The sequence below is a fragment of the Orycteropus afer genome, unplaced genomic scaffold, assembly GCF_000298275.1.
Source record: "Orycteropus afer afer isolate SDZICR_OR568_19922 unplaced genomic scaffold, OryAfe1.0 scaffold00201, whole genome shotgun sequence".
Lineage (NCBI taxonomy): Eukaryota > Metazoa > Chordata > Mammalia > Tubulidentata > Orycteropodidae > Orycteropus > Orycteropus afer.
The window spans coordinates 2,633,560-2,658,008 of NW_006921788.1; the positions used below are offsets into that span (position 1 = coordinate 2,633,560).

The window sequence follows — 24,449 nt, forward strand, 5'->3', positions numbered from 1 at the left end:
AACTATGGGGAGGAAGTGGGAGGGGAGCTGTTGCATTGTGGTAAACTGTGGTCAATGTCATGAGACAAAGTATATGTAAACTGCTATATGGAAAGTGAATTTGCTCTGTAAATCTTCACCCAAATCACAGTAATAATAATAATTAAAAAAAACCTAAAAAAAAACTAAATAAAAAAAATTAATTAAAAAAAAAGAAGAAGACACAGGAAGAGTCATACATACAAAGGAAGACAGACACCATGGGAGGATCCATCTACAAGCCAAGGGACACCAAAAAAAACATTCAAAGCTACAGAAGCTGAAAGAGTCAAGGGTCGTCCCCTAGAGCCTGCAAGAGAAAAAGCCTAGCCCTGCCAATACCTGAATTTGGACTTTTAGCCTTCAAAACTGTGAGACAATAAATTTCTGCTCTTTAAAGCTGCCTACTTCTATTCTGTTATGACAGCCCTTGGAAACTAAGACAGTTACTATGCCAACTTAAGCCTTGAATGAATAAAATCTTAGTATCTTCTCCTATAGCTCTGAGACAACTTCTTGAATGATCACTAGTTTATTCTTAATTATCCTTACACTTAAAATAAATCCAATAGCACTCTGCAAATCTCATTTGAGTCTCTTTTTTGAATATCCCCTTTCTAGTCACCATCCATGACAGCTTTTGTTTGCAATACAGCCTGGAAAGTAAAAGTACACCACAGTGTAAGAAGTAGAAGCCTGTATTTGGGTCCTAATTTTGCAGTTCTCCTGAGTTCTGAGATTATGAGTAACTCTGAGGTTCTGAGTCTTGATTCTCCTCTCTGTAAGAGAAGGATCAGTAGGAAAGTTCTCTCTAAAGTTCATTCCAGTATGAAAATGTCAGATTTCTTATACTTTAAAAGATAAAAGGGAATAAATGGTTGAAAAATGAAGTCATAGGATTCAAAACCCAGCTGAGTCTCCTCTCTGGGCTACTGGTACTCATAGTGAGAATGTTGATGAAATAACCAGACAGCTAGCAGGGTGGGCTGGACACAAGCAGAAGACAGAATAATGCCAAAGGGGGGAGGGTGAGACAAACACATTATTGTTTTTAGGTGTTGTCAAGTCAGTCCCTACTCATAGATCCTATGTACAACAGAACAAAACACTGCCTGGTCATGTGCCATTCTCACAATATTTGTTGTGTTTGAGGGGATCAACCCACCCACTGTGTCAATCCACCTTGTTGAGGATCTTGGCCTTTTTTGCTGACCCTCTACTTTACCCAGCATGATATTCTTCTCTAGGAACTGGTCTCTTCTAGCAACATGACCAAAGTATAAGGGATAAAGTCTGGCCATTTTTGCTTCTAAAAAACATTCTAGTTGTACTTCCTCCAAGACAGATTTGCTCAATCTTCTAGCAGTCCATGGTACCTTCAATATTCTCCACCAACACCCTAACTCAAAAGTATCAATTCTACAGTCTTCCTTATTCACTGTCCAGCTCTCACATACATATGAAGCTATTGAAAATACCATGGCTTGGGTCAGGCACACCTTAGTCTTCAAAGTGACATCTTTGCTCTTACATACTTTATGGAGGTCCTTTGCAGCACATTTGCCCAATGCAATAATACATCATTTCATTTCTTGACTGCTGCTTCCATGGATGCTGATTGTAAATCCAAGTAAAATAAAATCTTTGACAACTTCAATCTTTTCTCCACTTATCATGATGTTACTTATTGGTCCAGTTGTGAGGATTTTTGTTTTCTTTATGTTGAGGTGCAATCCATACTGAAAACTGTGGTCTGGGATCTTCATGAGTAAGTGCTTCAAGTATTCCTCATTTTCAGCAAGCAAATTTGGATCATCTGCATATCTCAGGTTGTTAATGAGTCTTTCTCTGATCTTAATGCTACCACCTTCTTCATACAGTCCAGCTTCTTAGATTATTTGCTCAGCATACAGATTGAATACCAAAAAAAAAAAAAAAAACCAAACTCACTGCCATTGAGTCGATTCCACTCACAGTGACCCCTCCTTGGTTTTCCAAGGCAGTATTTCTATGGAAGGAGATTGCCCAGTCTTCCTTCTGAGGAGTGGCTGTGGGTTTGAACTGCCAGCTTTCTGGTTAGTAGTCAAATGTCTTAGGCACTATGCCACCAGAGCTCCCACAGATTGAAAAAGTGTGGGGAAAGAATACAACCCTGACACACACTCTTCATGATTTTAAACCATGCAGTATCTCCTTGTTCTGTTCAAATGACAGCCCCTTGATCTATGTAAAGGTTCCTCATGAGCACAATGAATGTTCTGAAATTCCCATTTTTCACAATGTTATTAATAATTTATTATGATCCATACAGTCAAATGCCTTTGCACAGTCAATAAAACAAAACAAACAAACAAAAAAAACATCTTTCTGGTATTCTTTATTTTTAGCCAAACTTCATCTGACAACAGCAATGATATTCCTCATTCCATGCCCTCTTCTGAATCTGGCTTGAATTTCTGGCAGTTCTTTATCAATTGACTGCTGCAATGGCTTCTGAAGTATCTTCAGCAAAATTTTACTTGCATATGGTATCAATGATTGTTCAACAATTTCTGCATTCTATTGGATCATCTTTTTTTGGAATGGATGCAAATATGTACCTCTTTCAGTCGGTTGGCCAGGTAACTGTCTTCCAAATTTCTTGGCATAAATAAGTGTGTGTCTCTAGTGCTGCATCCATTTGTTGAAATATCTCAGTGAGTAATCCATCAATTCCTGCAGCCTTGTTTTATGCCAATTCCCTCAGTGCAGCTTAGAGTTCTTCCCTCAGTGCCACTGGTTCTTGATCATATGCTATTTCCTGAAACGGATGAACAACAACTAATTCTTTTTGGTACAGTGACTCTGTGTATTCCTTCCATCTTCTTTTAATTCTTCCTGTATCGTTAAATATTTTGCCCATAGAATCCTTCAATATTGCAACTCGAGGCTTCAATTTCTTCTTCAGTTCTTTAAGCTTGAGAAATGCCAAGTGTGTTCTTCCCCTTTGACTTTCCACCTCCAGGTCTTTGCACATTTCATTACAATACTTTACTCTGTCCTCTTGAGCTGCCCTTTGAAACCTTCTGTTCAGATTTTTCACTTCGTCATTTTTTCCAATTCACTTTAGCTACTCTCCTTTCAAGATCAAGTTTCAGAGTCTCTTCTGCCATCCATTTTGTCCTTTTCTGTCTTTTTAATGATCTTTTCCTTTATGTATAATATTCTTAGTATCACCCCATGGTTTGTTTGGTCTTTCATCATTGGTGTTCAATGTATCAAATCTATTCTTCAGATGGTCTCTAAATTCAGGTGGGATATACTCAAGGGCATATTTTGGCTCTTGTGAACTTGTTTTAATCTTCTTCAGCTTCAACTTAAATTTGCATATGAGTAATTAATGGTCTGTTTCACAGTTGGCCCCTGGCATTGTTTTGACTGATATTGAGCTTCTTCATCACCTCTTTCCACAAATGTAGTCGATTTGATCCTTGTGTAATTCATCTGATAAGGTCAATGTGTAGAGTCACTGTTTATACTTTTTTAAAAAGGATTTGAAATAAATAAGTCATTGGTCATGCAAAATTCTTATCATATGATCTCTGGCATAATTTCTGTCACCAAAGCCATATTATTCAACTACTGATACTGCATCTTTGTTTCCAACTTTTGCAATTCAATCACCAGTAATTACAGTACATCTTGGTGGCATGTTTAGTGAATTTCAGGTTGCAGAAACAGGTAAAATTCTTCAATTTCTTCATCTTTGGCTTTAGTGGTTGGTCTGTAAATATGAATAAAAGCAGTATCAACTGCTCTCCTTTGTAGACATATAGATAAATATCTTATCACTGACAGCACTGTACTTCAGGATAGATCTTGAGATATTCCTTTTGATGATAAATGTGATGCCATTCTTCTTTGTTATTGCTGGCACAATAGACCATATAGTTGTCTGATTCAAACTGGCCAACATCACTCCATTTCAGCTCAATAATGCTTAGGATATTGATCTTTATGTGTTCCATTTCATTTTGGACAACTTCCAATTTACCTAGATTCATACTCTATACATTCCACATTCTTATTATTAATGGATGTTTGCAGCTGTTTCTCCTCATTTTGAGTTGTGCCACTTCAGCAAATGAAGGTCCAGAAAGCTTTACCCCATTCACATGATTAAGGTCGACTCTACTTTGAGGAGGCAGCTCTTTCCCAAGTGTATTTTGAGTGCCTTCCAACCTGAGGAGCTAATCTTCTGGCACTGTATCAGACAATGTTTCTCTGCTGTCCATAAGGTTTTCAGTTGCCTTTTTTTTTTGTTTGCTTGCTTGTTTGTTTTCAGAAGTGGACCTGGCCACATCCTTCTTCCTAATCTGCCTTAGTCTGGAAGCGCCACTGAAACCTGTCCACCATGGATGACCCCGCTGATATTTGAAATATTAGTGGTATAGCTTCCAGCCTCACAGCAACATGCAAGCCACCACAGTATGACAAACTGACAGATGAGTGGTTGACCAACATGTTAGATGATGTTAAATAATATTCACAGGAGTATGGGGTAAACATCTCCATAACACATTGAGAAATTTTATTTTAAACATGCTCAAACAGACAATATTTTCTGAAAACCACCTCACTTCTCCCTAACCTAATTTGTTACAATGGAAGAACATCAAATGTGAGGAATGGGAAGTTGGCTTGAAGAAAAAGAATTAGCATACAATCAAAACTACCTTTAGAATATCCTTAAATTTCCACACAGCCCAAAATGGGGGCTTTGAGGCATAATGGAGCCATGTCTCCCACTCCTATTTCACCCCCAGAGCATGGGTGCACACAAGACTTAAGCCTGAGTTACTAAATCCTTCTCTCTTTGGTGGTGTAGTGTCTAAGGCATTTGACTGCTAACCAGAAGGCTGGTGGTTCAAACCCACCAGCCACTCCTTGGAAGGAAGGTTGAGCAATCTACTTCCATAAAGATATTATCACCTTGGAAACCCAAGGTGGGGTCCCTGTGAGTTGGACCCGACTCAATGGCAGTGAGTAGTTAGTAGTCTGTCCCTCTCATTGCCTTTCTGTCTTTCTGTTTCTCTCCTGTGTGCATACAAGTGCAAGAAAACAAAGTGGTTTTCTTAAATTTGCAGGGACTCCTTTGTAACTTTGTTTTCATCTATTAACCCAGAGAACACATTCTCATCCTAAGGTACATGGCTTGACATTGAAGGTGATGCTTCTGGATACCACTTAGAAATAACAACAATATGCTTTTCTGTTGGCACAGACAATGACTTTAAACACAAATATCTGAATAAGCCTTTCCCATTCCACATGTGAACCTGCAGCTTGGACAGACTCTATGATACACTGGCCACTAGGTTTTCCTGTTGTGTCTTTCCATGACAGCATGAAGCTTGCAGTGCGTGAGTGTCTGCAATACAGTAAGGAAGTCACGTATCAAAAAAGTGTCTAGAAATTACAGAAATGCACAGACAAGCCACAGGCTGGAAGAAAATATTAGCACATTACATACCCGATCAAGGGCTTATATCCAGAGTATATAATGAACCCTCAAAATTCAGTCATAAGAAAGCAAATATCCCAATTAAAACAAAAAAATAGAGCAAAATATTTAAACCAACACTTTACTGAAGATATATGGATGGCAAATTGTTGTTGTTGTTGTTGTTATTTGCCATCAAGTCGGATCCAACTCACAGCGACCCCTCCTTGGGTTTTTGAGGAAGTATCACTACGGAAGTAGATTGTCCAACTTTCCTTCCAAGGAGGGGCTGGTGGGTTTGAACCATCAGCCTTCTGGTTAGCAGTCAAGTGCCTTAGGCACTATGCTACCAGAGCTTCTGGATGGCAAATAAACATATGAAAAGATGCTCAACAATACTGGTCATTAGGGAAATGCAAATTAAGACCACAGTGTGGAACCACTAACATACCTATTAGAATGGCTTAAATTAAAAAAAAAATGAACAAACAATAATATTAAGTACTGGTGAAGATGCAAAGGTATTGGAACTTGTATACCCTGCCAGTGGCACTGCAAAATGATACAGATACTTCAGAAGACAGTTTGGCAATTTCTTATAAAGTTAAACATGTACTTGCCATATAACCCAGCAATTCCACTCCTAAGTATTTAACTAAGTAATATGAAAATTTATGTTCACACAAAAACCTGTATACAAATGTTTAAGGTGTAATGATCGTAATTTCCAAAATCTAGAAACAACCTAAGTACCCCTCAACTGGGTAATGGGTAAACGCACTGTGGTATATCCATACAACAGAATACTACCAACAATAAAAAGGGATATTGCTATGGGCAATGCTACGTGGATTGCTACAGACATTGCTACATTACTACATGGAGAAATCTCAAATGCACTGTGTTTAGGGATTCTATTTATATGCAATATGGAAGAGGTCAAACTATAGGAATAGGAAAAAGATCAGTGGTTTCCAGGAGCCAGGGTGGGAAGAGGGAATGACTACAAAGGAGCCCGGGAACTGTTCTGTATCTTGATTGTGATGATGGCGGCATGACTGGGCATTTACCAAAACTTTCAGAATTAAACACTAAAAGGGTGAATGTTACTATATGTAAATTACATTTTAATTTGAAAAACAGACAAAACATTATGAAATACTACTTGAAAATAAATAGATTACCACAAATAAAACCTTAGCAGAAACTTTCTGAGGTCAACACATCAACCTGAACTTTTCAACATTACCACAGGCCAAGTGAATTTTCACTTTCCTCTAATTTCATATGAAAAACGATGATTGATAAAAAAGGAAACATTCTGCCAACTTTGATTTTGCTTCATCTCAAACTCCACTGCCTGCATGAGCACAAATCACATCTTCCATTTGCTTTCTACAATAGCCAAAACACTTCACAATCATTCATGATTTCCAGTCACATAGCATATCCATGCAGAAGTCTGCAAGCAGACTGTGTTGGTGGTGTTGTTATTAGGTGCCATCAGGTCAATTTCAACTTACAGAGACTCTTATGTGCAGAATAGAGCTACCACAGTGTTTTCTGGGATGTAATCTTTACAGGAGCAGATCACCAGGTCTTCCTCCCATGAACTTGTGAGGTAAGTTTGAACTGCCAACCTTTTTAGTTAGCAGGCAAGTGCTTAATGATGTGCCAACAGGACTTCTTGAACAGACTTTGGTCACCTACAATAATGACTCTGTGTGGTGGTACAATAGTTAAAGCATATGGCTGCTAACCAAAAGGTCAGTGGTTTGAACCTACCATATGCTCCGTGGGAGAAACGTGTGACAGTCTGCTTCTGTAAAGATTTACAGCCTTGGAAACCCTGTGGGGCAGTTCTACTCTGTTCTTCAGGGTCGCTATGAGTCGGAATTGACTGGATGGCAGTGCATTTGATTTGGGTTGGTTAATAATCTGATTATCACAAAGAATCCAATTTTGGTGAATATAAAGTTTCAGTATCTAAACTTCATTGTATGATTTTAAAAAATAAATAAATAAATCACTTAATTCAGCCATGCTTATTCCCTCATATAAAGAGAGAAACGCTACAATGTTTTCAAAAAAGACAGCTCAGTCAGTGAAGGGTCTGACCCATCCTCAGATTAACCCCAAATACCTCCTGGCTCATCAGCCTTAACACCTACCCCAGCCCTGCTCAAGTCCCTTCTTTAGAAAGAATGTGTATCTTAATGGGTTTCAGGGATTTATGAGAATGATTAAACAAATTAGCAAGTCTCTACATCACCTTTTATTCCTTAGCAGAGAGTGGGTTTCTGAAGAAAAGTACATGAAATTCTAAGTTTTGAGGAGCTGGAGACAGGGAAGCCCTTGAGTTGGGATGATGGTGGGAAGCAGGCAGCCCTTCTGGCAGTCTCTGGTTCCAGAAGCTTATCAAAAGGGTCAGGGGAAATGGGCAAGGAGTAGGCAAGTTTATTTATTTTATCATTGTGAAATATATAACTAAAATACTGCCATTTCAACTATTTTTTAGTGTAAAGTTCAGTGGCATTAATTATATTTACCATGTTGTTTACTATTTATTATCCAAAAACTTTTCATCACACCAAACAGAAAATCTGTACACCTAAGCAGTAACTTCTCACCCATTCTCCTGTGACCTCAGCCCCATGTTAACCACTAACCTACTTTCTGTCTCTATGCATATCCCACGTAAGCAGGATCATACAATACTTGTCACTTTGTATCTGACTTTTTTCACCTAGGCACAGTGATTAAAATCTTGGCTGCTAACTGAAAGGTCAGCAGTTTGAACCTACCGGGTGCTCTGTGGAAGAAAGGTATGGCAGTCAGTTTAAGATTACAGCTTTAGAAACTCTAAGGGGCAGTCCTACTCTGTCCTACAGGGTTGCTATAAGTCAGAATTGATTTGACAACAACAGGTTATTTCACTTAGCATAAATTGTTCAGGGTTCATTATGTCATAGGATATTATCAGAACTTCATTTCCCTTTATGGATGAGTAATATTCACATTTTGTTTATCCATTCATCTGCTGATAGACACACAGGTTGTTTCCATTGCTGCACTACTGTGAATAATGCTGACATGAACATTCATGTACAAGTATGTGTTTGAGTCCCTGATTTCAATTATTTGAGTATATACCTGGGAGTGAAACTGCCAGGCCATACGGAAATTCTAGGAGTCCTTGGGTGATACGACTGGTTAAGGACTTGACAGATAGCTGAAAAGTTGGTGGTTTGAGCCTACCCAGAGACGCCTTGGAAGGCAGGCCTGGTGATGTGCTTATGAAAGGTCACAGCATGAAAACCCTATGGAGCAGTTCTGTTCTGCACACATGGGGTCAGAGGGGTCAGAATCCACTTGATGTCAACTAACAACAACAACAGTAATCCTGTTTGACTTTTTGAGAACTGCCGAACTGTTTGACAGGAAAGTATTTCATGTTCATTTCATAAATAAGCCCTACTCTGAGATCTTAAACTAACTTGCCCCTTTACAACTCCAACTGCAAACTGGCTCTTCTAGACTTTAAAACACAGGTGAGTAGAAGCTTTGGATGGTGGAAAAGGTAGTCCAACTCCATTCTGAAAATGGATACTCTTTTCACTGGCAAGAGAAAAACCAAGGTCTACAGAGGTACTTCAGACAAAGGGTCAGAAAATAACCTGACCAAATAAGCCCTTTGTGTTCACCTAAATCACGTTGATTCCAAGACAAATCCAATGCACTATCAAGTCAACTGTGACTCACAGCTACCTTATAGGACAGAGTACAACTGCCTTACAGGGTTTCCTAGGCATCTTTCTCCTGTGGATCAGCTGATAGGTTCAAACCACTGACCCTTAGTTATTGAGATGAGCACTTAACCACTGAGCTACTAGGGCTCTGTAAGTTACTCTGGTAAGTGGTGGTTCAATTCCCCCTTTGCTTTGTTCTTGGTATCTGTTCTGGGCTTGAGGGCTGGCCCTGCTCTTTCAGGAGCTGGTTCAAATCATTGTAGCATGACTTTATGAAAATAAAGATGGATCAAAGAGCACAGACAGTGGAAGGGGAGAAAAGGTACTGTGGATCAAAAGTAAAACTAGAATGAAAATAGCAATTTTAGCAATGATGATGACAACAAAGTAAAAAATCACTTGAGCCAAAACCAACTGCAATGCATGAACCTTATTTAGATCATGATCTAAACAGATGGAATATAAAAAGTCATTTTGGGTGTGATTAGGGAAATTTTAATATTGGTACTCATTATAATACAGAGGAATTGTTAAGTTTGTTCATTGTGGTAAATGGTATTACTGTTATGTAAGAAAATGTCCTTACTTTTCAGAGATGGGTACTGAAGTATTTAGAGATGAAATGCCATGATACCTTAAGTTTGCTTTAATAATACTCCAACAAAAACATAAATCAAAAGTAAATGTGGAAAAATGTCAGTAATTATTAAATGCAGATAACATTTTACTACTGCTTCTACTTTTATGCATGCTTGATGATGTTCATTATAATGTTTTTTTTAAAAAAAGATGAAATATAAAAATAACAAAACAAAATGAGTAAGAATGAAAGAATTTACCAAAAACACTGTAAAATATAATTTTTTTAAAAAAGAATGAATGAAAGAAGAAACAGTTCCTCTGTTAGAAGCTTCTTTTTTTACTAACTTTTAATCATATTATTAGAATACTGTGCTGTTAAGACTAATGTTAAAAGAAAGAAAGAAATGCACTACTTTTATATAAATTCTATAAGGAAGACAAAACTGAAGAAATGAAAAGCTGACTATTCAAAACCATAATTTTCTAATATTTTACAAAGCATTTTAGAGGTCATTGTTTAAACTGACTGTTGATGAGCCATATAGTCACTGAAGAATTTAAGAGAGGAAAAGGTATAGACTGATTAATGAGGAACAAAAAGGAGTAAAGCCAAGAAAATTAAGCCAAAAAGATAAACTACAAATGGCAGGAAACATCTTTAAAAATTCACAATCAGTTCTCGGTTGGAGGGCCAGCTGTTCACCTACATACAAGACTATTCACCTCTGTGAGATCAGTTTTCTTATCTCTAAATTGGGGATGATCAAAGCAGCTTTCTCCCAAAGAGCCTTTGCAGAAATAAATGAAATAATCACAGAAAGTGCTTCCATATCACCCAGCACATGGTACAGACTTTTTAAATGTTGCCTGATCTCCATTAGGCTGAAAGGGTGAGGGAAAAGGGTCTGGGGATTAAAGAAAAAAAGAAAGTGTGTGGTGAAAGTGGAGGTAGGCTGGCTCCTGAAATAAGTCACTGATGTGCTGGGGCCCTAGCAGTGTGAAATCAGGGAAGCTCTGTCACTACCTGGAACCCTCATGCTGTCCCAGAATTGTTTACTTAAAGCCTCCCTCAGAGTTCTGCGCCTTAGCTCTGTCTCTCACTTCATTTGGGCCCAAATGGCAGGGCAGCTAATCTAATCAGCCAATCTATGCTAAATTATTAATGGGATCCCAGAGGTTAATGTGTAACAAGTGTACACTCCAACAGGGGCCTGCTGGAGACACAAAGCCTTCATTTAAAAAGAGTCATGGTGGGAATTTCCGGCACCAGGCGGCCTTCCTCAAATCAAATCACATTCCAGGCAGGCATTTTAAAAATCCTGCCAGCAAAAGTAATGCCTATACAAATGGAAAGGAGCTCTGGTAGCACAGTGACTAAGGCATCTGACTACTAACCAGAAGGTTGGTGGTTCAAACCCACCAGCCACTCTGCAGAAGTAAGACTGAGCAAACTACTTCCATAAAGATTTACCACCCAATGGGGGTCGCTATGAGTCAAGATCAACTTGATGGCAGTTTTTTTTTTTTTCTTTTTTTTAAAATACAAATGGAATAACATCAATAAAGGGACAGACCAAGACATCCCCTAACTAGACAAGTACAAGGGGGTTATGGCAAGAAGGTATGTTTATGAGCTTTGTGACCCAGGACAAGCCAAGTTTGTGGACCTCACTGAGCCTTAGTTTTCCCATCTGCAAAATGGAGGCTGAGGTAAGAATTAAAATATATAATCCACATAAAGTGCTTAGAACAGTGTCTGCCATATAATATGTGCTCAACAATATGTTAGCCCGATACGATGGACCCCGAGACCAGAAGAACTAGATGGTGCCTGGCTACCAATGCCAACCGCTTAGAAAGGGATCAAAGCTAGAGATCCTAGACAGAGTGGGAGGAAAAATGTGGAATGAAATGCAAAAACAACCAGAATTACTGGTTGGATGAGTCTGGTGGAACCCCCAACACTATGGCCCTGGGTTACCTTTTGGACCTAGAACTGGACTCATTCATATGAATTGGCTCTCAGCCCAACAGGAGGAAGACCTATATGCAGAATACCTTCCCCAGGGCAATGCACCCACCTACTCTAGGGAGATGCACCCTTTATAGCAATCGGCCATGGGGCACCAGAGGGACAGCATTCACATAGAAGGAATGCTAGAGAGACAAAGTGCCAAGTTAAGAAGGGCACAGGGAGGGGGCAGTCACAGAGATGGGAGGGGAGGAGAGTTTGTTATGATAGGGGATGGTAATTAGGGTGTGAAATCAAATGCACATGAACTGTTGAATGTGAAACAAATTTTGCTCTGTAAATTTGCACCCAAACCACAATTAAAAAAAAAAAAAGTTTGCCATTATTAATATAACCTAGGAACTGGAAATTAGATGGCCATCAAAGAAGATGTTCTGAAAAGTTAAGTAAAAGACTTCTAAATCGTTTTTCAATGCAGTTTCGCCCACAATATAGCACACTGGGGTCAGATCTGGGTTCAAGTCTCAGATACCCTTCCTACCAGCTGTGTGGCTCTAGGTAAGTCACTCAACCTTTCTGAGTTGCAATTTTTTCAACTATAATAGTATTTACTCCATAACTTTTATAAACAGATCATGTATATTGATGTATATAAAGTGCTTAGCACCATGTGCCCAGCACATAATAACTAAAACCTATTGCCATTGATTCCTACTCATAATGGCCCTACAGGACAAAACAGAACTACCCCATAGTGTTTCCAAGGCTGTAAATTCTTACAGAAGCAGACTATCTCATCTTTCTTCCATAAAGCAGCTGGTGGGTTCAAACTGCTGATGTTTTAGTACCACCGGCGCTCCCTTGTACATAATAAGGGACTAGCAAATGATGGCTTTAATTATCATCTTGTATTTTCCAGCCTTATGATCACAGCCTTGAAAGCCCAACCAACAAGTGATGCTACATGCCAACAGGAGTGATGGACAGAGTCCCCAATGCCTAATGGAGAATAAACTGTGATAATCCCAGAGTCAGTCTAACAGTGGTCCTTAAATATGAGGCAATTTAGCTGGGTTAAGAAAGAGCCTCAACTTTGACCAGCTATGGGTTCCCCAAAGAATCAGCCATAGATAGGATTTTTATGTCTCTGGTTATAGAGACTGTTTTATCTCAAAAAACAGATTTCAGGGGGCCATAACAGATCTGTCAATCTTCAGTCCTGAGGGAAGAGATCCAATGAACACTTGGATGTTGGTCCCTGATGACAAGTGCCATGTGGATAAAATAACTACATGTCCTACCTCCATATCTTTTTTAACTGCATTTTCTGATTATAAAACCACTGTAAAGTCATGGTTATATATATATATATATATATATATATATATATATATACACACACACACACACATATAGCAATAAAAGTACATTAAATAAAAAGGTAAAGACTGCCTAGAGTCCAATGAACCAGAAATAATTGGTTAATATTTTCATGCATATTCCTTCACATTTTTTCTTTATACACAAATGCACACCTACGCACACTGTTTTCATTTTTTTAAAAAATGAGATCATACCATACATACTAACTTCTCACTTGTTGTGTTGATTTAATATATATGTTAACATTAATCTGTCATTCTTTTTCCTGGCTGCATAAGAATCCACTGTCTACATGCCCAATTATTTATTTACTTATCCTCCTACTGAGGGGAACTTACGTTGTTTCCAATCTGTTGCTATAATAAACAACACAGTACTAAATGTTCATGCATAAACACCTTTGTACAATTGTCCAATTATTTTCTTAGAAGTGGCACTGGCATATCAATGAACACAAAATTCTTAAATGCCTTAAGAAACAAATAACTTTTGGCCTTGCTGAGGATGAGGGAGGAATTTTAGTGAAAGAGAAAAATCACTGTATTTTGGGCTCAGGCAAACAAAATAGCCCCCTCTTGGTCCTCTCCCCTGCATTTTTCTCACTCACCTACTAGGACGCATGTCTATCTCCCTGATAAGAATAGTTAAATGCTCCTGTACAAAATTCAGAGTCAAATAGAGAGTGTCTGTAAGACTAAACTTGGGGTTTCATCTGGAAATGCACTATGAGGGATCTGCAGGAAGTGGTTTACAAACACAACATCAGAATGCTCCCATGAGCCTGCCATTTGCCCCCCCTGGTGTGTGGGGCAGGTGGCCAGGCAATCAGCTAACTCAGCTTTACTGAGGACCCTCTGTACAAAGGACATTGCAATCACTCAGGCATGCCACAGGAAGAAGATGCCCTCATCACCCTTTGGGACCCTAAGGAACTTGCAAACAGGATGGAAAGTACAAATAAATTCAGATATGCTCAAATGTCCAAAATGTATACAAGTAGCCATAAACCAATGACAGTAAAACAGAGATAATCCAGGAAGGGCAACTACTAGGCCCAGAGAAACTTGTGAGAAATAAAATTTTAAAATGTTACACTGGGTTCAGAGGAAAGTTGCATGGACAGAAAGGACTCTCAACCCTACCACTAGCTGGTGGGGGTGACTATGGGCAAGTCCAGTAAATCCTTGATGACCTAGCTAACCAGAAGCTCTAAGCTTAAAAGTTACGTTAATGAGCTTTGTGACCTGGACAAGCCAACTCTGTGAACTTCCCTGTGCTTCAAATTTCCCATTTACGAAATAGAGACTGAGGTAAGGATTAAAATATACAATCTAAAGTAAAGCTCTTGGAACTATGTCTGTAATATGATACCTGCTCAACCAATGCTAGCCATGAGTCTTTTCATTTAGGGACTAGATGTTACATGGAAATCAAAGCAGATGCTCTGAACACTTAAGTAAAAAAGAGTTTCAAGATGACAGCTTTTATTTGTGTTTAAGGTTTAAGGAACCTTAAGGAGGGTTGGGCAATCCTACTTCCGTAGTGATACTGCCTTGGAAACCCAAGGAGGGGTCGCTATGAGTCGGGGCCGACTCGACGGCACATAACAACAACAACAACAACATTAGCTTTGAGCTTTGAATGCTTTCAATTATTGCTATTTTTTTTTATTTTCTATTTTAATGATCTTGTTATTTTTTAAAAATATACCATTCAGTGACTGTCTCCCAACTGTTAAATACTACCCTGGGAGCTTTCATTATTTCATATCCATTTAGTCCTGCCAGAAGCCTTGGAAAGTACCGAAAGTGTTATTTTCACTTTAGGGTCTAAAATGTACTTGAGGTCACACAAGGAACTAGAATAAGGAGGGCTCCTGGTTTTATCCTCATGGCACAGAGCAATTTCTGAATAAATATTTGATGGTTGAATGAGTAAACACATGCATGAATGAATAAATGAAGTCTCAGACTCCTTTCTAGACCCATAACATTTTCACTACATTAGATTCCTTCTGCACATGTATTTTTTTTTTTTGCACATGTATTTTTAATATAAATAATCTCAGAATCTTTTTTGAAAATTAATCACACATATATTAAGAATCAGAAATGAGCAAAAATTACATTCCATCTCTATGCAGCAGTAAGGGTGTCCTCCCCTTCACAGACTCCCATAATCTAACAACTAGATTATACTGGGCTATGACAAGGGTTACATCTGTCCCAGCAGGACTTCCAGGGGCCTAGTCCAATGTTCAGGTTTGCCTAACTATGTCTGATGGGTGGTGTTGAATTATATATATATACGGTACCACTCCTAGAAATAAGAAACTTTACGTTCAGACCCTTCAGTTGCTCATCTGTACAGAATTAGAGTGATGGACTAGAGATGACTGCTAAGGTTTCCTTCAGCTCAAATATTCTAACACACTATGAAAAGAAGAGAGACAGAAAGGACTGATGTACAAAGCTATGTCTGGGACAAACAAAACAACTAGTGATAAATGTTTGCCAGCTTCTGCAGTCTGAAAGTGATCAAACATGCAATCAAGATGCATTGATATTTACCAGTGATTGGAATGCAAAAGTTGGAAACAAAGGAGGAGCAGTAGCTGGAAAATATGGCCCTGGTGATAGAAACAATGCCGGAAATCGTATGACAGAATCTTGTTAGACTAACAACCTATTCATTGGAAATACCTTTATTCAACAACATAAATGGTGACAATATACATGGACCTCATCAGATGGAATACACAGGAATCAAATAGACTACATCTGTGGAAAGAGGTGATGGAGAAACTCAATATTGTCAGTCAGAAAAGGCCAGCAGCCAATTGTGGAACAGACTATCAACTGCTCATATGCAAGTTCAAGCTGAAGCTAAAGAAAATTAAAACAAATTCATGAGAGCTAAAATATGTCCTTGATTATATCCTACCTGAATTTAGAGACCATCTGAAGAACAGATTTGATGCAGCGAACACCAGTGACCTGATGAGTTACGGGATGACATCAAGAACATCATACATGAAGAAAGCAAAAGATCATTTAAAAGAAAGAAAATGAAGAAAAAAACAAAATAGATGTTAGAAGAGGCTCTGAAACTTGCTCTTGAATGCAGAGTAACTAAAGTGAATGGAAGAAATGGTGAAGTAAAAGCTGAACAGAAGATTTCAAAGCATAGCTTTAGAAGACAAAGTGAAGTATTATAATGAAATGTGCAAAGACCTGGAGTAAGAAAGTCAAAAGAGAACATGCTTGACATTTGTCAAGCTGAAAGAAATGAAGAGAAAATTCAAGCTTCCAGTTGCAATATTGTAGGATTCCATGGGAAAAATATTGAATGATGCAGGAAATATCAAAAGAAGATGGAAGGAATACACAGGGTCACTGTACCAAAAAATATTGGTCGACATTCAACCATTTCAGGAGGTAGCATATGACCAAAAACAGATGGTATTGAAGGAGGAAGTCCAAGCAGCCCTGAAGACAATGGCGAAGAACAAGGCCCTAGGAATTGCAGGAATACCAATTGAGATGTTTAAAGAAATGGATGCAATGCTGGCAGTATTCAACTATCTATGACAAGAAATTTGGAAGACAGCTACCTGGCCAACTGACTGGAAGAGATCCATATACCTTCCTATTCCAAAGAAAGGTGATTCAACAGAATGCAGAAATTATTTAACAATATGACTTGCAAGTAAAATTTTGCTGAAGATAAGTAAAAAATGGTTGCAGCAGTACATCAGCAAGGGATTGCCAGACACTCAAGTCAGATTCAGGAGAGACATGGAACGAGGGATATCATTGCTGGTATCAGATGGATCTTGTTTGAAAGCATCCAATACCAGAAAGATGTTTATCTGTGTTTCTAGACTATGTAAATATATTCAACTGTGTGGATCATAAAAAAAATTAACGATAACATTATGACAAATGGGAATTCTAGAACACTTTGTCCTCACGCAGAACATGTACATAGATTAAGAGGCAGAAGTTTGAATAGAAAAAGGGGATACTGACTGTGTGGTTTAAAATCAGAGAAGGTATCCACCAGGGTTGGATCTTTTCACCACACTTATTTAATATGTATTCTGAGCAAATAATCCAAGAAGCTGGACTATATGAAGTAAAATGTGGCATCAGGATTGGAGGAAGAGTCATTAACAATTCATGACATGTTGATGATAGACTTTGCTTGTTGAAAGTAAAGAGGACTTGAAGTCCTTACTGATGTAGATCAAAGGCTACGGCCTTCAGTACGGATTACTCTTCCACATAATGAAAATAAAAATCCTCACAACTGGACCAATAAGCAACATTATGATGCACAGAGAAAATATTGAAGTTGTCAAGGATTTCATTTTATTTCGATCCACAATCAATGCTCATGGAAGCAGCAGCCAAGAATTAAATGATGTATCACATTGGGCAAATCTGCTGCAAAAGATCTCTTTAAAGTGTTAAAAAGCAAAGATGTCACTATGAGGACTAAGGTGTGCCTGACCCATGCAATGGTATTTTCAATTGCCTCATATGCATGTGAAAGCTGGACAATGCATAAGAAAGACTAAAGAAGAATTGAGGCATTTCAATTATGGTGCTGGTGAAGAGTATTGAATACAGTATGGACAGCCAAAAATACAAACACATCTGTCTTGGAAGAAATACAGCTAGAATGCTCCTTAGACAGGAGGTTGGTGAGACTTCGTGTCACTTACTTTTGACACACTATCAGGAGGGACCAGTCTCTGGAGAAAAACATCAAGATTGATAAAGGAGACGGTTAGTGTGGTACTTAAGGTTGTTTATATCAACTTGGCTGGGCCTGCTTGAGTGGCTGGGCAGCTGGTGGTAGTTACTCCCCATGATGAGACTGGAAATCAATTCCATGGTGGGACCCACCATAAGCAGCTGAGGAACTGCTTTAGGGATATGGTCTGCTTCCCACATGTAAGGAAAAGCTTTGGGATTGCTCTCCAGCCTTTTGGTATGCTTGAACCCTGCATGTAGCCAAGTTGTTCAACAGCTTGCCATGCCCTGCCTTTCTTGGGACTTCATCTGGACTTGAATTAGTGGCCTGCCATGTTGTTTGGTAACATTGGCACTGTACCTTTTTACTTGTCAACCTCAGGCTTGTCAACCTCACCAGCCAGAAGCTGTCTAAGTGAAGAAAAGCCTCCAGCTTCAGTGAGCCAGAAGCAGGAAGCAGAGCTGAAGGTGAAGGTTGAGGTGCTTTCACCCAGCCCCTAGAGCCTGGCACTTTGAACTTGGACTTAATGCCTCCAAAATTGTAAGAGAATAAACTCCTGTTTGTTCAAGCCATCCCATCTGTGGTATATTCCTGTCAGAGCAGCACTGTTGTTGTTGTTGTTATGTGCCGTTGAGTTGGCCCTGATTCATAGTGACCCCTCCTTGGGTTTCTGAGGTGATATCACTACGGAAGTAGATTGCCCAACCTTCCTTCCAAAGAGTGTCTGGTGGGTTTGAACTGCCAGCCTTCTGGTTAGCAGTCAAGTGTGTCAGACACTATGCTACCAGAGTGGCACTAGGTAACCAAAACAGTCAGCAAAAAGGACGACGACTCTCAATGAGATGGATTGACACAATGGCTGCAACAATGGTCCCATATATAGGAAGGACTGTAAGGATAGCGCAGTAGTGGGCAGTGTTTTGTTCTGACACAGTCACTATGAATTGGAAACAACTTCATGGTACAACCACCACAGTGATGAATAATGGCTATTGCCTTACATCTAGCCATAGCAGTGACTCTCAAACTTAGCTGAACATCTGAGTTACTTGGAAAAAATTAAAAATGAAACCCACTGTCATTGAGTCAATTCCTACTCATAGTGTGATCCTATGGGATAGAGTAGATCTGTCAATAGGGTATCCTAGGCTGTGGATCTTTTTGGAAGTAGACTGTCTCATCTTTCAACACAGAGCAGCTGGTGGGTTCAAACTGCCAATTTTTTGGTTTGCAGTGCAGTGCTTTAACCACAGTGCCTCTAGAGCACCTTAGTTACTTACAGCACCTGTTAAAATCACTACTGTTGTTGTTGTTACGTGCCGTCCATTCGGACCTGACTCATAGCGACCCCTTCCTGGGTTGCCGAGGCAGTATCAGTATGGAAGTAGATTGATGATTACCCAACCTTCCTTCTGAGGAGTGGCTGGTGGATCTGAACCACCAGCCTTCTGGTTAGCAGTCAAGTGCCTTAGGCACTATGCTACCAGAGCTCCTTGCCCAGAGTGGATTGTTTTTTTGTTTTTATTTTTAAGAATCTGCATTTGTATGAGTCTCCCAGGATACTACTAAGACTCATTCTTGGCTATTAACCATTGCTCTGGGGGAAATCACTGAAGCTGAATGGACTGATTTTGGCAGACAGCCCTTTTCATCTCTGTCAAAAAGGGGTACTGCTATTCCCACCCCCACCCCCACCTACGTTCGCTCCCTATGCAAAGGCTACCTGGTTTTGGAGGTTTCCGTGACCTGCTGGTCCGTCCCTCTAATGGCTGTTGAAGAATTGGGCCATATTCCAAAGTTTTTTCCAACTGTTCTGAGCCTCCTGCATCTGAATTCAAAGAAGGGGTGGAGAAGCAGCTGGAAGAGAGAAACCAGAGTAGCATAGTCCAGCAGCAACCTTTGGAAGAGCCAAACAAAACTGCTGGGCTCCTGATTCATCACACAGGGTGAATGGCAGGCATGCCATAGTGATCACTGGCAAGCAAAAACCAGAAAGAAAACTAAAAAATGGCATTGGTGATTTGGAAATTGGTACTTAAAGGCCCCAATATGAATGATTGGAACCCAAATTAGCTTTTTGGAAAAATTAAGGCATCTTTCATTGTCTTCAATCCTTACTTCTTTAAGATTCCCTCTCCCTTGTGTTTTTAATAGGACTTGACCATAGTTAAGGGGCTCTCGTGACACAGTGGTTAAAGCATTCAACTGCTAACCAGAGTCGATGTATGACTCTACCAGCTGCTCTGTGGGAGAAAGACAAGGCAATCTACTTCCAGAAAAATCTACAGCCTTGGAAACTCTATGGGGCAGTTCTACTCTGTCCTGAAAAGTCGTTATGAGTTGAAATTGACTCGATGGCAGTGGATTTGGTTTGGGTTCACTGTATTTATCCTCCAATGCAAAATCATATGTCCAATGCTATGAGTACTTAATTTTAAAAGATAAGACTTGAAAACTTTTGAATGACAGTTTTAAGTAAGATCTCTGTCTCTGTTCCTCTCATACATACATACATCACATGCGTACAGAGAAAATAGGTCATGAAATAAGACAAACATGGGTTGGAGTCATGGACTAGCTGTGAGATCCTGGGCAAGTTACTTCATCTTTGGAGCCTTAGCTTTTTTTTCATATACAAGGGAAGTAAGAATGGTACCCACTTCACAGGCCTGTGGTACAGATTGAATGAAGAAGTGTAGGTAATGTTCTTTGTACAATGCCAGAACAGAATAAGAGTACAATGAACAGTTTCTTAAATGTTGGTTTGGAGACACTTCAAGACAGAAGAATAGCACAAAGGCCGACTATTCAACTAATCGTTGTTAGTCAATGAAAATATTATTTGAGTATCTTTTGAACATATATTAATAAGATGAAAGAAGGAATCACACACTTCCTCTCTATCACTATATATCAGGATTTCAAACCAATTCATTTTTGTTCAACCCCTGGCTGAGAATTTTCCTTTCTACTTCACATATAAAAATCACATGGGGATCTTGTTAAGAAGTAGATTCTGATTCAGTATATATGGGGTTGTTGTTGCCAACCAGTTGATGCCATGGAATCAGCTCTGATTCACAGTGACCCTATGTATAAGAGAAAAAAATACTTTCTGGTCCTGCACTATCCTCACAATCCTTGCTATGATTGAGCCCACCAATGCAGCCATTGTGTCAATTCATCTTGTTGAGGGTCATCCCCTTTTGAGCTGACCCTCTTTAGCAAGTAGACGGTACTTTTATCCTTCTCCAAGGAATGGTCCCTTCTGACTACATGAACAAAGTAGGTGAAACAAAGTCTTGCCATTCTTGCTTCCAAGGAGTATTTTGGCTTTATTTCTTCAAGGACAGATTTGTTCATTTTTCTGGCAGTCCATGGTATTTTCACTGTTCTTTGCTAACACCATGATTCAAAGGCATCAGATCTTCTACTGTCTTCCTTATTCATTATCCAGCTTTCACATGCATATGAGGCAAGTGAAAACATCGTGGCTTGGGTGAAGCATACCTTAGTCTTCTAAGTGACATCTTTGCTTCTTAACACTTTAAAGAAGTCTTTTGCAGGACATTTGCCCAGTGCAGCACAACATCTGATTTCCTGACTGCAGTTTCCATGGGTGTTAATTGTGGATCCAAGTAAAATGAAATCCCTGACAACTTTAATCTTTTTCACCATTTATTGTGATGTTTCTTACTGGTCCAGTTGTAAGGACTTTTATTTTCTTTCTGTTGAGGTGTAATCCATACTGAAGAGTGTAGTCTGTGATCTTTAACAGTATGTTCTTCAAGGCATCTTCACTTTCAGCAAGCAAGGCTGTATTATCTGCAGGTTGTTAATGAGTCTTCCTCCAATCCTGATGCTGTATCCTTCTTCATGTGGTCCAGCTTCTCGGATTATTTGTTCAGCATAAAGATTCAATAAACATGGTGAAAGGATATAACCCCGAAGCACACCCTTCCTGATTTTAAACCATGCAGTATCCCCTTATTCTGTTCAAACAACAGCCTCTTGTTCTATGTACAGGTTACTCACGAGCACAATTAAGTGTTCTGGAATTCCCATCCTTTGCAATGTTATCCATAATTTGTTATGATCCACACAGTGAAACGCCTTTGCATAGTCAATAAAACACAGGTAAATATGTTTCTGGTATTCTTTCCTCTCAGCCAAGATCCATCTGACATCAGCAATGATATCCCTCATTCCACATCCTCTTCTAAATCCAGCTTGAATTTCTGAAAGTTCCCTATCAATATACTACTGCAATGGTATTTAATTCTCTTCAGCAAAATTTTACTTGCACGTGACATTAATGATAATGTTTCATAATCTCCACCACTGGTCTGCCTGTTTGTCATAATGTGGTGACTTGTGTATTGCTATAAGGTTGCAGGCTATGCCACCAGTATTTCAAATACCAGCAGGTACACCCATGGTGGACAGGTTTCAGTGGAGCTTAGAGACTAAGACAGACTGGGAAGAAGGACAGGGCCATCCATTTCTGAAAAAATTGGACAGTAAAAATCTAAATGTCTAAGGTGGAGAGGCAAATTCTCAGCAGGGAGTCCAAATGAAAGGAACTGGTTCAAAGCCCTGCTATATATATATTTATACACATGTATAAAATATGGACTTGCTATTTAGGAAGTCAAGAAGTAAAAGTCTATGGTCTCACTAATGTGGTTAAAAGAAAAGTGATAAAATACCTTGTCCATTAAACTTGCTGGTGACTGGCAGTCTTTATACCATGCAATCTTCTGGAATAATTGCTTCTGAGTGTACTCCCTTCTGAAGACAAACCACCCTCTGACTCTCTAGCAAGTCTAACTGACAAACTATTTCACTTATGTTCCATTTAGCCCTGATAATAAGAACCCAGTACTGTAACAGATAAAGCCAAAAGACTTAAGATGCTATACTCTTAGATGTGGCTACTCCCAGATTATAAGCAACCAGTGTTATGCTTTATTAACAGATTCACTTTAGAAGTAGTAATTCCAAGAAGGAACAGGGTACTATACTCTGTCACAGTGGAACAACCTGATATAGATATAAGATGAAAGAAACCATCATTTGGAAAGCATTTTAGAAAACCTGTTTGTTTTGAAATTTGATCTTGTTTATAGATATGAGAAACACCTAAGAAGCTATTAAATTTAGGGAAGCTTTTTTTTTTTTTTTCTCTTAAATATGGAGAAGGAAAAAGTTTTAGAAAAAGAAGTCAAAGGATACTTTTTTAGGAGAGTAATTAACAAACATCCTAAGAAATAGCACCAAATTGATTGACAATTTCCAAAGATAAGGTATCATCAGTTAGAAAGCAACCAGGCTTTAAGATAGTGATGGGTCACAACAAGAGTGAAAACTGAAAAACACAGAGAGGCATAAGCTTTCCAAAGTGCCTGGAATGACATATCCTCACCAAAGGGCAAACATGTTCACAAAAAGCCTCAAAGAATCTGGTCAGGATGGACAAAAATCTAATGGTAAACATGTAAGAATTTGGCTGACAAGCAACAATGTGATCTCTAACTAAGCCCATCGATATTTCCTGAAGCCATAGAACATTAGCTAAACCAATACTTGCAAATAATATGTATTAAAGTTGATAGGAAAAATCCCAACAAACACACAGAAGTTTTTGTGAGTTCAATTTGTAAGACATTTTTGTAACCCTAAAGGAGCTCTAGTGATTAAGGCATTTGTCTGATAAGCAGAAGGTCAGTGGTTAAAACCCACTAACCACTCTGAAGAAGAAAGATGAAGTAGTCTACTTCCATAAAGATTTACAGCCTTAGAAAGCCAGTGGGGGTCATTATGAGTCAGAATCGACTCAGTGGCAGTGAGTGAAACATGGTAAAAAAAAATAATAATAAAAATAGAAGATACCAAAATATCAAGATAAAACAAGCAATTGTTGACTGAGGATACTGTTATAATAGCCTGGAGATTTTACCCAAAGTTAATCCAAAAAATCACAACTTCAACAAAGGAGGCAGCTCTGCCCATGGTGGTTAGATTCACTGCTTTTTGAAGTTGAATTCTAGCTCTGTCACTTATTAGTTGTGTAACCTTGGATAAGTTACTAAACTTCTCTTTAGCTTTGGCATCTGTATAATGGAGAAATGTATACCTACCTCACACGAAGATTAAATAAAAGACAATGTATGTACTATTGCTTTGTAGCCTATGAAAAAACTGTATCTTTGTAGTATGATACACAACCCATCTCAGAGAGCTGGGTTCTCTGCTTAAGCAAGAAGCAAATACCTGAAGCGTCACATGCACGCCTTCCTGGTGATGGCTCTCTCTGGGGTGTGCTACGCCTATAAATAATGTGGGGCTTGTTTTGTTCCTCTTCATCCTCTTGTTCATCAATGGATAGCAGTGGTTCAATAAAATAATCTCCATCATGGGAGCGGAATGTGCCCAGCTGAAAATGAACAGAGATGAGACTTTAATATAGTTCAGCAACTGAACGGGGGGGGGGGGGGGGGGG

General features: G+C 39.0%; 1 protein-coding gene across 1 annotated transcript in view; it reads right to left on the minus strand.

Moving 5' to 3' along the window:
- ADAMTS9 (ADAM metallopeptidase with thrombospondin type 1 motif 9) overlaps positions 1–24,449 on the minus strand; it is a 218,395-nt gene that overhangs the window by 187,256 nt on the left and 6,690 nt on the right. The window contains exon 3 of the mRNA XM_007948081.2: positions 24,221–24,383. Within this exon, the coding sequence (XP_007946272.1) occupies positions 24,221–24,383 (163 nt within the window). The remainder of the gene's footprint in view (positions 1–24,220; positions 24,384–24,449) is intronic.